The sequence below is a fragment of the Micropterus salmoides genome, unplaced genomic scaffold, assembly GCF_014851395.1.
Source record: "Micropterus salmoides isolate LMB-PRFRI ecotype aquatic unplaced genomic scaffold, ASM1485139v1 Ms_hic_scaffold_20, whole genome shotgun sequence".
In the NCBI taxonomy this organism is placed as follows: domain Eukaryota; kingdom Metazoa; phylum Chordata; class Actinopteri; order Centrarchiformes; family Centrarchidae; genus Micropterus; species Micropterus salmoides.
The window spans coordinates 13,139,137-13,153,731 of record NW_024041151.1 but is presented as its reverse complement, the minus strand read 5'-3'; the positions used below and the strand labels follow the sequence as shown (position 1 = coordinate 13,153,731).

Genomic DNA, 14,595 nt, shown 5'->3' with positions numbered 1-14,595 from the left:
TATTAGCCCTTGAACAGATGGCAGTCACCACAAATAAAATCAAATGATGAAATGTTAGGCCGTGTCCAGCCCTCCCCTCATTTGAATGAAGCCAGCCCGTCGACGCAGCAGGAGTGCCAACGCAGGCTCCAGCAAAACAACGCGGGGTCGTCCGGCAAAAAAGTGAAACCAGGTTTAACTTGCAATACAACACGACCTCATCTGACATGGTTTCAGTCGGAAAGCCTAAATGAATGCTCTGTACGTGATCAGGCTTCAATTATATTTAGTGAAGTTCTATGCACTATGGTGTAGCTATTGGTTCAGCGCACGTAGACATCATAGGTATGGCATAAGAAGTGCGAATAAAGCTTTTACACTAAAGTACCCACAGGTATGATGCAAAGCAAACTTTTGTCATGCTTCCCTTTTAAAAATGTGATTGTGTGGTTTTGTAGTCCATGTTTATTATGTACACATGGCCAGTAATGTGTTCACTGAACAGTTTAGATGTTTGCTGTATCAACATGCACCAACTCTGCGTGTGGAGTATGCATTAGGGACCGATCTGATACACCAGATTGGTACCTGAGTTTAATAAACAGGTCTGGTATAGGCAATGACTATTTAATACAATACAGTTACTTAATTTAAATTGATCATGAGATGCGTTAGGGTCTGGCTGACTCAGCCTAGGAGACAACACCGATTAGGCGTTTACTTCAGTGTTTTTCTATAAGGTGGGAAAATATACATGTAGATGGGTCAGTCACACCCAGGTGGGAATGTAAAAAGAACTGATCAAACAGACAAAGAAGAGCAGTTCTGCACCAAGTCCAGTTGCCCTTCATTTTAACCTTCGTTGGATAGTTCTGCACCAGTTTCTTACAACATATACTTTGATAATTCTTAAACAAAATGTACTGTTGTATATTTTCCACCAGGCCCCCCTCATTTACAGTAATGAACATGACTGGGTGGATTATACAACTCAGGATAACTGTCAGCTTGCTGTCTTTGATATTTCCAACACCTGGAATCAAAAGATTTGTCTTGTACACACGTTGGCCTTAAACAAACATTGTTGCTGTGAAGACGCCATTCTGTATCTCTTATCATTTGTAATTTACAAGGACACTGCTCTGTCTTGTCTAAGAAGTGCAAACAAACTTTCTTCTTTACCATTTAAACTGGCTTTTTACAGAAAAGTACTAATTAGGGAAGAGTGTAGTAGTTATAGGCTGCCTTGGTAATTCAGCAGTCATTGCAGTCTTGCTTGATTAGCAAATAGTGTGCGCCGAAGGGAAAAACAATAATCAAAAGGTGCATAGCTATGAACCCCCACCCAGTGGTTAAATCTGGTTATACAGTGATTTATTACAGTCAATCAAAATGAAATGGTTGGCACACCCCTAACTATTTGTTTGTGTTGCATAAAGACATAAAAGCACTTTTCAGATATATTTGATTTATTTTCATTCAAAGTGCTTATGCACAGATAGGCAGAGCTCCAGTTTCCCCCTCTCTGTCCCCTGTCCTCAGTGGGCAGCCTGCCAGTATCTCTGCCCAGTTAACAGCAGAGTGCTGGGAACCCCAAGGCCCCAAGCAGGTGTCAACCTCCCTGCCCAGCCAAAGGCGCTGAGAGGGAAACACAAAAGGCTCAAAGAGACCTGCCAGCATGGTAACCGTCTTAAATATCCCAGGCCAGTATGGCCACTCCTCTAAATCTCTCAGCAGCATACGGTAGCTGCCAGTGTGCTCTTTCTGCTACTGTAACACTGGCTCAAAGGGGTATGAAGCTTTTTTTTTAAAGCTTTGCCCTAAATGGGTTTCAGTTCAGAGTGATAAGATTGATAGAGGGCATCAGGAGTGCACAGATAGAGGAATGAGGGTAGTTTGAAACTTTTATTTATGCAGTGTGCCACTAGAGGATTTCACTTAGGACAGAAAACGGAGAGGTATTTTGTCTGTCCGGGGTTTTCGTCATTGATTCAGTATTGTTATCTCATCCACTCACACTGTGCCTACGTCACTCTTTCTTTCAGTCTGTCTCCGTTAAATAATAACAGTTTCTGCTGCCATCATTAGATAGTTTATGGAGCGTTTTTGGGGAATGCCTCCGGATCTCATGGGCTTGTGTGATCTTTGAAAACACTGGCTTGGCTCGGGGCTAAGCTGTCCTGGCATTTAGATTGGCAAGGATGTAAAAGAACTGGATGTGAGGGAGACATGATGCCTTTCTCTCTCCTTCGTTCTGTCCTCTCTCCATTCTCTGTCGCTCTCTGTTCATTGTTGAATACTCTGCAGTGATGATGTGGATGTGATGGGGGTGGAGTGGAGGCTACCCTCATCTTCAGCAAACAATAGGTCCTTGTGTATTTGACCCCCTCTTAAGCAGAGTGGAGTCCATGGCTAGGGCTGAAGCCGGGATGGAATTCCATCTTTGCCAGATTTAGTTGGTGAAAACACTCACAAAAAAAATGAACAATCCCAGTATCAGGAAGGTCATGCCTCTGGGGCCATTTGTTCTTATTTACAACCACATCAATAACCAATTATCATTCTCTTCCTTTTTCTTTAGCTGTGGTGGCCCTCATTGATTGTTTATACGTGCTGTGCCGCATGATAGATCTCCCCCTCGTTTGGGTGACTGATTTACTAACCTATATTTGAGTGGAATGAGCCACAATGGTGTTACTAGGTCATTCAAAAAGTGGTTGACAATGATTTATTTGTCATTTGTTCTCTAATTTTGGTTATAAAATCTAAAATGAGGACAAATGGGTAGTATAGTTTTTTTTAGATCTTATAACAAATGTATATAATTTTTATTCATTACTTCCTACAGCCACTTGATTGTAAGCTGAGTGAACGCTATGAACTACTATCAGTAGCTTGAATGCTAATTAAACCCATCTTACTGGGACATGGTGAGACTGCTTGTTGGTTCCTGTGAGAGACAAGTTTTTGTTACGTCAGACCTCATCTTACAAGACATCTACCATAACCTTTTAATCCCCTTCTTCGTGTGACGGGCCCACCCATTTTGTGTAGGTCCTGCAGGTACGTCAGCTTCTTTTGAGCACGTTGTGGAAAACCCGAACAACCTGCTTTCTGCTGGATCATTTTACTTACTTAGAGACATTGCACCCAGGCACCTGACCAGCCAGACCAACCTGCCTTCTGCTTATTAAAACAACACTGGCCTTCCCTAAACACACATGTATGCAGGCTCCACAGGGCTCCCTCAGCAAGCCAGGGTCATTATTGTAAAAGGCAACTTCATCTGTGTGAAACGAGAGAATGGCCAGGGCTACGGAGCTGGAGGTTTGCCCACACTGCTCCTTTCCCGATTGGATCAAGAGAAAGGAAGCACTTGAACCTTACAATTGAATTTGGTAGACAGTTAAGATTATTGTGCGCATGACCTTGCATTACAGTAAATTTGTCAAATGTATTACAAGCAGGATTGAGAACAGATTTAGAGATTTATTTTAATATTTAAGCTTTAAAGCATGATCCCCCCCCCCCCCCCCCCCCCCCCCCAGCTTCTCTGTTGACCTAAAACAGGCCACTTTCAATACGGTTTGTTCAATGAAGAAGATACCATTTTAAACAAAAATAAGTCCCAACAAAATTATAGTAACTGAATCTTCTATGTTTGAGACATTCCAAAATGATATACACAGCATTTCAAGATAAAACCATGTTGTGACATTGTTTTCTATGTTACCATTTCATCACTGAGTAAGGCCATTGCTAAAGAGAGTATTGTTTACCACCACTGAGTGCTAAAGAAATAAACCAGACATTAAATAAGACAACTTAAGCTTTTATTGAATATGACAACATGAACCTCCTGAGGTGGGTCTGGACAAGTTATACACTTGCACAAATGGCACAGATCCGCCTAATGGAGTCCTTATCGGGCACATCCTGAAGTGAATGCACCAAGAGAGAGCTGTTGAAAGGCAGAGAGATCACAATGTTCCACAAATTGGCAAATGGAAAACGACACCCACGTCTGATAAAAGCTGATAGCTACCAGGAATTTGTGTCATTATCGTTATCATCATGCGGCGTAAACAGATACACCTATGGCCGTGTCTCAACAATAGTGCAGTGCAGAATAACCAGTTTTCAATAAAAAAACGGGATTTTCCTATGCTTGAGGTGTTAATTTGTTGCATGACGCATATATACCAACAATGAACTCAAGTGCCATACCATGGTCATAAGACACGCACCACATTAACTGCCCTGTTAATAAAGATTAAATTTGCACGCGTTCATGTGCATGCTACTGTGTCAGGCCAACTCTGTGTGTGTGTGTGTGTGTGTGTGTGTGGTTATTGTAAGTATTACAAACAAGAGCAGGTGTTTTTCTGCCACTGTAAGTAATGTTAGTTCAAGACCCCATCACATGCTGCACCCCTACCTCTCTGTCCTCCTCACAGCCCCCTCTCTGATTCATCATTCACATGGAACTACACATACTGTTATACCTGCTCTGTAACCCCGCACTTCTGAAACAGTTCCAAAAGCGACCAGTCATTTACAAGACTGCCTTTAGATGTCCCTTGGCATGAAAGTATAAAAACTGCAAATGACAGGAGTTGTTTCTGAACACTAGTGAGAATTTACTTCCTTTTATATTGCATTGTGTTAAACAATACGACTACTGATTCATAAACATGAAGGAGAAAGGACATGAGTAGCAGTAGTTCCTGATTTATAGGTGCAGCTTTTCTATCTAATCTGGAATTGGGACATGAACATCACTTTTAAATTATTAAAGCACACTTTTGTTCAGTCCATTGACTGATATTTATCAGTCAATGGACTGAACATTTATTTAATGTTGCAGCTCAAGTGATCAGAACTTTAAAAACATTATTTTATGTGTTTTCACATGAGAAGTATTTTCTGTATTTCACATGTGATTTAATTGTAAGAGAGGTTGTGTTTTTGTGTTTTTTTTTCACTGTGCAGTTTCTGTCCAAAATATTGTGTATTTTATTCAAATGCATGTTACGTGCTGTACTAACCTCTTAAGCGATACAAAAGAGGATGAATCTCTCCTGCCAGCTTTCAGAATGAGGGAAGTGGATTTGATGCCTGTCCCCTTTTAGCGTCTGTGCTGCATGATACAATCAGCCTCTGAGGAACTCTTCCCTTTCTGCATTAAAAAAAACATAATTTTGGTGCATCAGGTATTGCTTTACTGTTTTTCTTGCAGAGGAAACTTCACAGTTCCGAAGTTATCTGAGCCTAATATGGGATTTGGCGTGCTGGGAGTGTTTCTGGGGCTGCTCCTGGAGGTTTCCACCCATGGACCCCATGCTGTGCCTAGAACCTCCTGGAGACACCAAGGTAAAGCCTGACTAATGTAATATTTCTGAGTGATTTAAAGAATTGGTTGTTGAGGTATTACGTGATTGACAGAAAAACTGTTTGCAGTTGTGATAACTAATCATTCATTATGTAAAATCATTTGCTGATAATAGTACATTTTAGACCGTACTACTACTATTAATACATAAAAGATATCAATACAATAAGACATTTTGGCTTTGGTAATTTCAAATTGGCATTTGTTGTTCTGTTTTCATCAAGTATTTTATAAATCTATCATCTAATCAAATATTTAATATATTAGTTATTATAAAAGTTTTTTTTTTTAGCAACATCCTTTTCCCTTTTCCGCTTGTATCCTTTTTACAGTGAACTCCATCCTCATTTCTGGTAAATGTTCTTTTGAAACCACCCTGCTGACGTGCTCGTTTGTCTAAGTTGGTATTTATGCTTAAAACATGTAAAATTCAGTTGCTCCACGAGCCATGAGATCTGAGCCTTCATACTGTATAGATGGATCTTTAAAATATATTAAAAACTCTGTTTTCAACTCAAGGTTCACAATAGATAGTTGAGTGACACCTGTTTAATTTATCTCAAGGGACTGCACTCAGTTTCACCCACAGACCCTATAAAAGAAGGTCTCACCACAGGCTGTCAAGTTCCTGTCAGGTTTGCATACTGCTGTTTACATAAATAGCTCCAGTAACTCAGTCGGCCTGTGAGAACCAGCACTGCTTACCCTTTAACAAAGTCGAGTTTCTCCACTCACTGTGACACAGTCACTGTTTCAGTCCGTCAGTGAGAGTATTTGCTTTCATCACTGTGGTGTTTATGTCCAGGCACCTGCAACCCGAACCTACTTGCACCTGGCACAACCAAAGTCAGCCAGAGGCAAACTCTCCAATAGGTTTGCCATCAATCACAGCACACAGTATAACAAGAGAGGCACTCAACACAATGCTAATGTGTCTCATTTAAAAAAGCAGAAACATGTCTGAAACACAACATGTTTGGCGGTTCAGCCTCCACAGTCTTGCAGTAAGTGAGTAAGACATTAACGATATTTACTCCCGATGAACTCAAGGTACAACTTTAAACAAACAAGCTGTAAACACAATACTGAAATATTATATTAGAGTTAAAGTTGTTATAATGAACTTATCAAAATGGCCCTTATTTACACATCAGCATACATGGAACAACATTAGCATTCATTTTGAGCCATATTTTGGATTAATGCAAGTCCAATTTTCACTTTCGTTTTAGCTCTGCTTTGGTCTCTTTTATCTCCTGAGAAAAATATCTGACTCACTCCACTATTTTCACCAGCCAGTCATTTACTGTGTCTGTCTGCTGGTAGCAGGTAGTGTTCAGTGTGTTTATCTGAGCTTTTTTTTCTGCTGAAAACAACCGCCTGCTGCGAGTGAAAACAACATTGATGAGAGTGAACTAACACAGTAAAACAGTCCCGGGCCGTAAAACCAAAACAATGAGCTGAAAAACTTTAAAACGCACACACTCTATGGAGCTGAGGGAAACTGGAGAGTCGTCATAATCAGTCAAAAGCCACATAAACATGAAAATGAAATATTTATTATTGCAACTTTAATTTGAATTCTCAATGTTTAATACACCCGTTGACAAGTAAAACTTAGCATGTTTAGTTTGTGGTGTTTTTGGATGGCTAAGTAATGTGATCCAATGGTTTTGTGCTCAGATTTAGATCTGATGGAGTTTTCGGAGCCTGAGATCTTCAACTACACCACGTTGCTGCTGAGCGATAAAAAGGATGCACTGTATGTAGGAGCCAGGGAGGCCATTTTTGAGCTCAGCAAGACGAATGTCACAGTCCGACACAACCAGGTATGAAAATGTTAATAAGATTTGTGACAAAGGGAGGAAAATAAACTTGTACATTTTGTAAACTACTTTTAAATTTTAATTATGATATTCTTTCGATTAAACAAGGTTATGTGGCCAGTTTCGGAAGTACCCGCGCATATGTGCAAGATTAAAGGAAAATCATTAGAGGTTAGTTCAATAATTCATATATTGATGTTTTATCTGTCTTAATCTATATGGGATCAGAATCAGTAATTTTTCTAGTGTTATAAATGAACCATCTGCTTTAAAAAAATCTGTTTATTGTAATTAGCTTATTGAATGTTGCTTTCCAGCGGGACTGTCTAAACTACATTCGAGTGCTCCAATTCGTAGATGATGAACGGCTCTATGTCTGCGGCACACACGCTTTTCAACCTCAGTGTGACCACTTGGTAGGTTAATACTTAATCCCCCCTTAACTGCGAACATCACACCGCACAAATAAATGTGATTGGGCTCACCAATCATCGCAGCAACCTTTTTGTTTTTAACTGAAATTGAATCTTAAACTCCTTTCAGAACCTCGCTGACTTCTCGTTGGACAGTCAACCTGAAGATGGCAGGGGAAAGTGCTCCTTCGACCCCGCACAAAGCTTCACTACTGTCATGGTTGGTGAGTTGAGGCCAATTTTATGGCATTTCAGAGCTGTTTTGGTTGGTAAAATGCATAATAATCCTCAATAATCTGTTGGGAGGTAAAATGGACTCACTGGACAATGAATTGCTTTTTTTGGTTTGTTTTATTCCCTGCTTTTCAATCAGATGGAGAGCTGTACTCGGGGACAGCTTATAACTTCTTAGGGAGTGAACCAATTATTTCCAGATACTCTGCATCCCAGTCCCTGCTGAGAACAGAGTACTCCACATCATGGCTCAATGGTGAGTTGAGACAATATAGTGCACACCACCATAGAACTGCAGGTGGACTGAGGGTTTCTGTAGTTCTAACAGAGTGACACATCTTCTCTCTAGCGGACTGTGTCACATCAGTTTCAGGAGTTGAATTACCCAGTCATATAAATAAATAAATTAAACTTAACATCTTTTGAATCATTTGTCCCAGTCTTCTTTTTACTACTACCTTTCTCTCTCTCCCCTCTCTGCTTTCCTTGCAGAGCCCAGTTTTGTTTTTGCCGACGTGATCAGGGGAGAAGAGCGAAACCGAGTAGATGGTGAGGATGATAAAATCTACTACTTCTTCACTGAGGTGTCAGTGGAGTACGAATTCTTTGGCAAGCTGCTCATCCCCAGGGTGGCACGTGTCTGTAAGGTCAGTACACGTCATACACCATCTGCACATACCAGTAGCGTACTACAATCCCTCTGTCTTCCTCCTTCCATTATCTTCCAGTATCTCTTTTCTTAATCTGACCTGAGCTCGCATCACTGTACAAATCAAGTACAGTTAGTCAGGTATGGTATTTATTGCGTCATGCACATACTGCACTTCAAAGACACCAAAAATACTGTTGCAACAGTGAAATATTTGTTTCCTGTTCCAAAGTCTACAAATGAAATTGCCACAATAAAAGATTCCCTTCCTTAAAACGTAACTGAGGTTTTTTTATAATCCTTCAACTAAAACCACAAATGAAGGGCCATTTGACTAAAAAGTGAAGCCGTTGAGTCGTTCTTTAATTATATGGCATTAAAACATGAAAAGGATTTTTTTTCAGTCTCCTAAATCACATAATAATCGGAGCATTTTGTCTGCCTGTTTCTAAACATAACTGTGCACACAGGTCTTTGACTTTCAGTGAAATTCTGCCTCAGATAAGGCTCTACACACAGTTAATGTTTGGTACAAACGTAATGAATAAGAAACAACTACTGTTTCCTTGTGCATTATAATTATTGCTCCTGTTTTGAAAAATAAACAAATAAACAAACAAAATAAAGATGTCACTCTAAAAGATGTTTACAGTAAGCAGCTGTTCAGGCATACTAGCAAGTCTGTTCCAAATGTCTGACGTTTGCTGGTTCCCATCCCGTATTACCACTGATGTCCAAAACCATGATATAATGGCTCCATCATAAACTTTAACATGTTTCCTGAAAAAGCCAGAAGCATAATCTAAACAGGACACAAGTTAATTTCTTTACATTAAAACTACATTTACATTAAACTGTACACACACTCAAGGGCGTAGGTCTGATTTCAGGAGTGGTGGGGGGGAGGGCACAATGACATAAAAAAGTAAATATGTAGGTCTTTTCATAAAATCATGATAAAATTTTTTTTTTTTTTTTTGATTATTTAATTTTAAAAATACAAATGCTATATTACCCTCTTTATTGTCAGTACTAATACAGAGGTTTTCAAAGTGGGAGGCGGGCCTCTCTAGGTGGGCTCCAAAGAGTTTTGGGGGAGGCGCAGTGCTTTGCTTTGAGAGAAGGGTGATAAATAAAGGCGGCTTAGATGAGTTTATCAACCATTTTTGTTAACATTCATCTAATCTATTCTGGACTATTGTGGTGGGACAGTAAGCGAACAATGTTAAGAGACTTTGGCAAGAAAATCAACATGAAACATTAAAAGTGGAGATTGCTTTCAGCCTCTTTCGACTGCCTCTCCCCACACCGCCTAATATGCTGACAAACCTCTCTCCCACAGGGTGACCTCGGGGGGCAGCGCACTCTGCAGAAGAAATGGACCTCCTTCCTGAAAGCCAAGCTGGTGTGCTCCGTGCCTGAGCTCAACTTTGTCTTTAACGTAGTTCATGATGTCTTCATCCTGAAGGGGGCAGACTGGAGGGACACCGTTATCTACGGGGTCTTCACCTCGCAGTGGTCAGTTATTTGATCTTGAGTAGGGGATCAGTAGGGGTCAGAAAAAGAAAAAAGCAGGATATTGCAATATAATGCAGTACGTTAAACTCACTCCATCCTCGTCCCCCAGGGGTAATGTGGGTTTGTCAGCAGTGTGTGCTTACAACATGACAGCTGTGGAAGAGGTCTTCTCCAAGGGCAAGTACATGCAGAAGGCCACAGTGGAGCAGTCTCACACCAAGTGGGTCCGGTATAACGGCATCACTCCTTCTCCACGTCCTGGAGCAGTAAGTACCTTTAACACATCTCGAATAATTAAGCCTTAGCTAAGTTATGCTAGTCCAGGGTTGGGAAATGCTGTAGTTAGTCATTCTAATACAGACCTCGAGGAAGGGGGGGGAAATCTTGACTCCGTTTTTTTTTTTTTAATGACAGAATAACATCTACCTTTTTTTTCCTCCACCAGTGTATTAACAACCTGATGCGACGGCAGAACATTAGCAGCTCTCTCCACCTGCCAGACAAGACCCTTCAGTTTGTTAAGGACCACCCCCTGCTGGAGGATCCCGTCCTGCCCATCGGCAACGGGCCTCGCCTCATTACCAAAGATGTCAACTACACTCAGATAGTTGTGGAGAGGGTCCGTGCACTCAATAACAACATCTATGATGTCATCTTCACTGGAACTGGTAAGAACACATCACTTAACACTTAATAACACATTTGAAATTGAAACTTACAAATAAGGATGTCCTATCAAGTTTATTAGTCCCGGCATCACAGCTATTCTATATATTTTTTTTTTAGTAGTAGACAATGGGTCAGTTGAAATATGCCTTAACCAGCTCTGTGTACTGATCATTCAGAACATCTCTCATTGTAATCTTTTTCTTTTTTTACTGGCTTCCGCCTCTGCTGAATGATTGACATTTTACCATTCTCATCTCTAGATAAGGGAGTGCTGCACAAGTCAGTGGTGTTTGAAGGGGATGTCCATATTGTGGAGGAGATTCAGCTCCTGAAGAACTCTGAGTCCATCAAGAACTTACTGCTGTCCTCAGAGGTCAGTGACTTCACTGCAACATTTGTAACTGTACAAAGAGACAACTGTGGAAGAAGAGTTAGATGTTTTACTTAACACCTAGACGGGCAGTGTGTGCATGTGGGTATACTACGGTCCGTAGCCTTATAAAGTGTTTTTGCGTGTTTTTCTGATGTGAAAAAGCTCACAATAAGAAGTTACCAAGAAGATGGCATCACAGTTAAGAGCAAAACCAAAAACTTAGTTTGTTTGCTGGAATCTGCATTACAACTTATAAATTATGACAGACATTTTACTGATTTGAGTTTTTAAAAAGTGGTTTGTAGGCATTAAAGGGTTAATTTTTGCGACATTTTAACGTATTTAAGTTCAATAAATTGTATTTCTAAATGGTTGTCACGTGAAAGTTTGTGCACTCTTTCTATGGCATATTTACATGAACAACCTTGTGCTTCCACAGACAAGATCCCTGTATGCTGGTTCAGACTCGGGTGTAGTCCAGTCGCCCACAGCCTTCTGTGGCAGGTATCAGTCCTGCGACGACTGTGTCTTGACTAGAGACCCGTACTGCGCCTGGGACCCTCACACGGCTGCCTGTGTCAATATCTTTGAGGCTCCAAGCCAGCGGCATAGGTGACTCACCATCAAGCTAGATTTGCAACATTCGCTCTATTGTTTTTATCAGTTTTTTTTTCTAGATGCCGATACTTGGCTCATACATTAAAAGACTGGTTAACAAAAACAAAACCACCATCGAGAGACTTTACTGATGCTCCATCCAGTTTGACCTGCTATACTGTCTCAGACTGGATATGTCTTCATTTCAGAGTGACTGCATACTTTCGATTGTCGTGAAAACAATGCTTGCTTGTTTTGTTTTTTTTCAGGAAGCTAATCCAGAGCCTGAATGGTGATGCAGACAAGTGTCCTTCAGGTAGGATGAAACATGCTCACATAGGTAAAGAAGCTTTATTACATAGAAGTGAGAGTAAAAAGTGGCGAATATCTGCGCTCACCCCCGTCCTGACACAACATTCAACATGGATACTGAATACCATTATCCTGTAACATAACTTAAATGCTGTTTTCATACTCAAGGATGCATCATGTATGATTGTGCTCAACTGGACATCTGTTTTGAGCAGGATACACTACAAACCTCTCACTAGGCTAGACTTTAACTGCCCAAAAGTCATTATTTTATTCTCTCTGTTTGTGTCTCAGTGTCGGGTCGGTCTCTGAAGGACTACCACAGTGTGAAAGTGAAACCAGGAAGCTCTGCTGAGCTGCCTTGTCTGGTGAAGTCCAACCTAGCCCAGGTGATGTGGAAATCCAACGGCTCGGCGCTCACTGAGGCTTCTCGCTTCCACCTCATAGGCGAAAATGGTCTCCTTATTTACAGCGTGGCTCCAGAGGATCAAGGTCACTATGAGTGCTGGTCAGTGGAATGGGCGCCAGCTGCTGGAAAGAACTTCAGCCGCCTCCTGGCTGCATACGTCCTGACTCTGGATCTCCCGCCCAGACCCCCACAACAGGCAGGCCACGTGACCACCACCCTCGGCACCCAGGAAACATCTGGCACGCATGCAGCTGAAGGTAATGGTAAGACAGACAGAGCCACACTAACTTCGGCCTTTGCCTCTCCCAGCTTCACAGCTATAGTCCAGTTCACCTCCCCACCCCAAACTGACTCATCACTAACCCCGCCTCCCAGCAGCACAATCAAGTTCCAGCAGCATCTTCCCCCGAGCTCCAACGCTCCCCGCCCAGACAGCCGGGACCCAGCGGCTGAATATTTGCAGCAAAACAACAGCATTGCCCTCCTCTTCCTCTTCCTCCTGTTTTTCCTGCTCTTCCTGGCTGCATTGGTGTACAACTGCTACATGCAGTATCTTCCGGCTCCCTGCCTGCGGCTGCGAGCTGCTCTGTTGGGCAGTCACAAGAGCGCCCATCAGCCCGAGTACCGGGCCTGTGAAGCAGGACTAATGGAAGCATCTGCTACTGACAAAATTAACATGACTGAGCAGCCTACGCAGAATGGCAGCCAAACCACTCAAAACCTCCGGGCACTCCGTGACACTGGCTATGAGACTGAGCCGGAGTGTGGCAATGGTCTGATCCCCTCTCACTGTTCTGGAGACGACAGCCCATCCCAGGAGAAACCCTTCGATGTGGACTGCGTATCTCAGCCCATCCAGTTTGCTGATGCAGATGAACTTTGCTGATGGCGAGAAGCCTTTTGATCTGCTTTTGTTCCCCTTAGTAGAGAGACTATTTTATAGGGGGGGGGGGGGGGGCGGTCACGCTCTTGCTGCATCTTCTTACTACTTCTTACAAGGCTGAAGTCAGGTGTCCCACTTGCCTGTAGAGATGTAACTCCTGCTGTATGATTTAGTTCCTATGATGATAAACAAAAACTGTATTCACAGAAGCTGCACCCTCTCGGCTTAGTCCAGCGAGAAAAGCTATTTTGTTAAATTCCAAATTGGAAACATTGTTTACCAAATTGGTAAGATACTTTAATGTTTTCCAAATTGGAGTCCTTTTTTTTTTTTTTTTTTTTTATGGTACAGCCTGGTGGAAATATAATCTCTTGAAGCTTTCACTTTTTTTCCTGAAGCAATGTGTAGGATATTGGACTTGGCTAAATGCTTCAATATTACAGTAATTTCTCAGGGAAGATTTGCTCTGCAGTTTATAGCCTGGCTTTGTTGTACAGTGTTGCCATCTGCAGCACCCGGTATGTGGGCCTTAATCTCACCCAGTGAGGTGGCAGTGTACGGTTTGAAGGTCGGAAAAGAAGAGAACCAAGTGGACAAGCGACGACTTGCATATTAAAAAAAAGGCTGGAATAAATCAAGCCACTGTCTCGTGTAGCGTTGTCGTGAATGACAGTGTTGTTTCTCTGTATTTTATTTTTCCCTCCCTGTGAAGTCGACGTTCTTACATGAATACAACGCTGATGCTCCTGTGTATTAACCTTTTTACTAGTCATTTCCCTTATGTGATCTGTTGACAACATAAATATGTTCAGAATGACTCGATGCATGATAATATCAATCATCACTTTTTCTTTTTCTAAAACAGCCCTGGAAACAATCTGAAGTTTTTTTGGGTTTTTTTTAATGAAGCCTTTCGTTTTAGAGAATTATTAGAGAATTATTATTTAAGATGAGTCACATCTGTTGACTATTGTGCAAGCAGTTGTGTATCTTCCTTCATTTGTTTTTATTTTATTATTTATTGCAGCAGGTTTTAGATCCTAGTCCACATTCCTTAGTCTCCCCTTTGTCTGTTTTGCGTATCATCCCTTATTTAGATTTCCTGTTTTCCTCAATACTCTCTCTTTTTCCATCACTCCCTCCCTCACAGCCTCCTCTCCTCTCGACACTTCATCTTCCCTGTCCTCCTCTGGAAGTAGCACTCCCCCTGTCTCCCCTTCCTCCTACTCTTCCTCTTCCTCCTTCACGAAGCTCCACAGTGTTGGAGGCCCAGGAGGCAGATGTTAGACTGTTGCCTCCCCTGCTAAAGGACCAGGCCTGGAGGGTGCATGCCCAGGAGGC

General features: G+C 41.7%; 2 protein-coding genes across 3 annotated transcripts in view; one reads left to right on the top strand and one right to left on the bottom strand.

Annotated features, from left to right (window-relative positions):
- The window catches only part of sema4d (sema domain, immunoglobulin domain (Ig), transmembrane domain (TM) and short cytoplasmic domain, (semaphorin) 4D), a 36,548-nt gene extending 22,256 nt beyond the window's left edge, over positions 1-14,292 (top strand). For both annotated transcript variants that reach the window (XM_038733227.1, XM_038733228.1), the window contains exons 4-17: positions 5,219-5,352; positions 7,055-7,200; positions 7,306-7,368; positions 7,515-7,613; positions 7,741-7,834; positions 7,984-8,100; positions 8,337-8,491; positions 9,836-10,011; positions 10,121-10,277; positions 10,457-10,679; positions 10,941-11,053; positions 11,493-11,665; positions 11,920-11,966; positions 12,257-14,292. In XM_038733227.1, coding sequence (XP_038589155.1) covers positions 5,256-5,352; positions 7,055-7,200; positions 7,306-7,368; positions 7,515-7,613; positions 7,741-7,834; positions 7,984-8,100; positions 8,337-8,491; positions 9,836-10,011; positions 10,121-10,277; positions 10,457-10,679; positions 10,941-11,053; positions 11,493-11,665; positions 11,920-11,966; positions 12,257-13,257 — 2,661 coding nt within the window. In that variant the 5' untranslated portion in view covers positions 5,219-5,255 and the 3' untranslated portion in view covers positions 13,258-14,292. The remainder of the gene's footprint in view (positions 1-5,218; positions 5,353-7,054; positions 7,201-7,305; positions 7,369-7,514; positions 7,614-7,740; positions 7,835-7,983; positions 8,101-8,336; positions 8,492-9,835; positions 10,012-10,120; positions 10,278-10,456; positions 10,680-10,940; positions 11,054-11,492; positions 11,666-11,919; positions 11,967-12,256) is intronic.
- LOC119914154 (zinc finger and BTB domain-containing protein 7C) overlaps positions 1-14,595 on the bottom strand; it is a 203,433-nt gene that overhangs the window by 105,339 nt on the left and 83,499 nt on the right. The window lies entirely within an intron of this gene.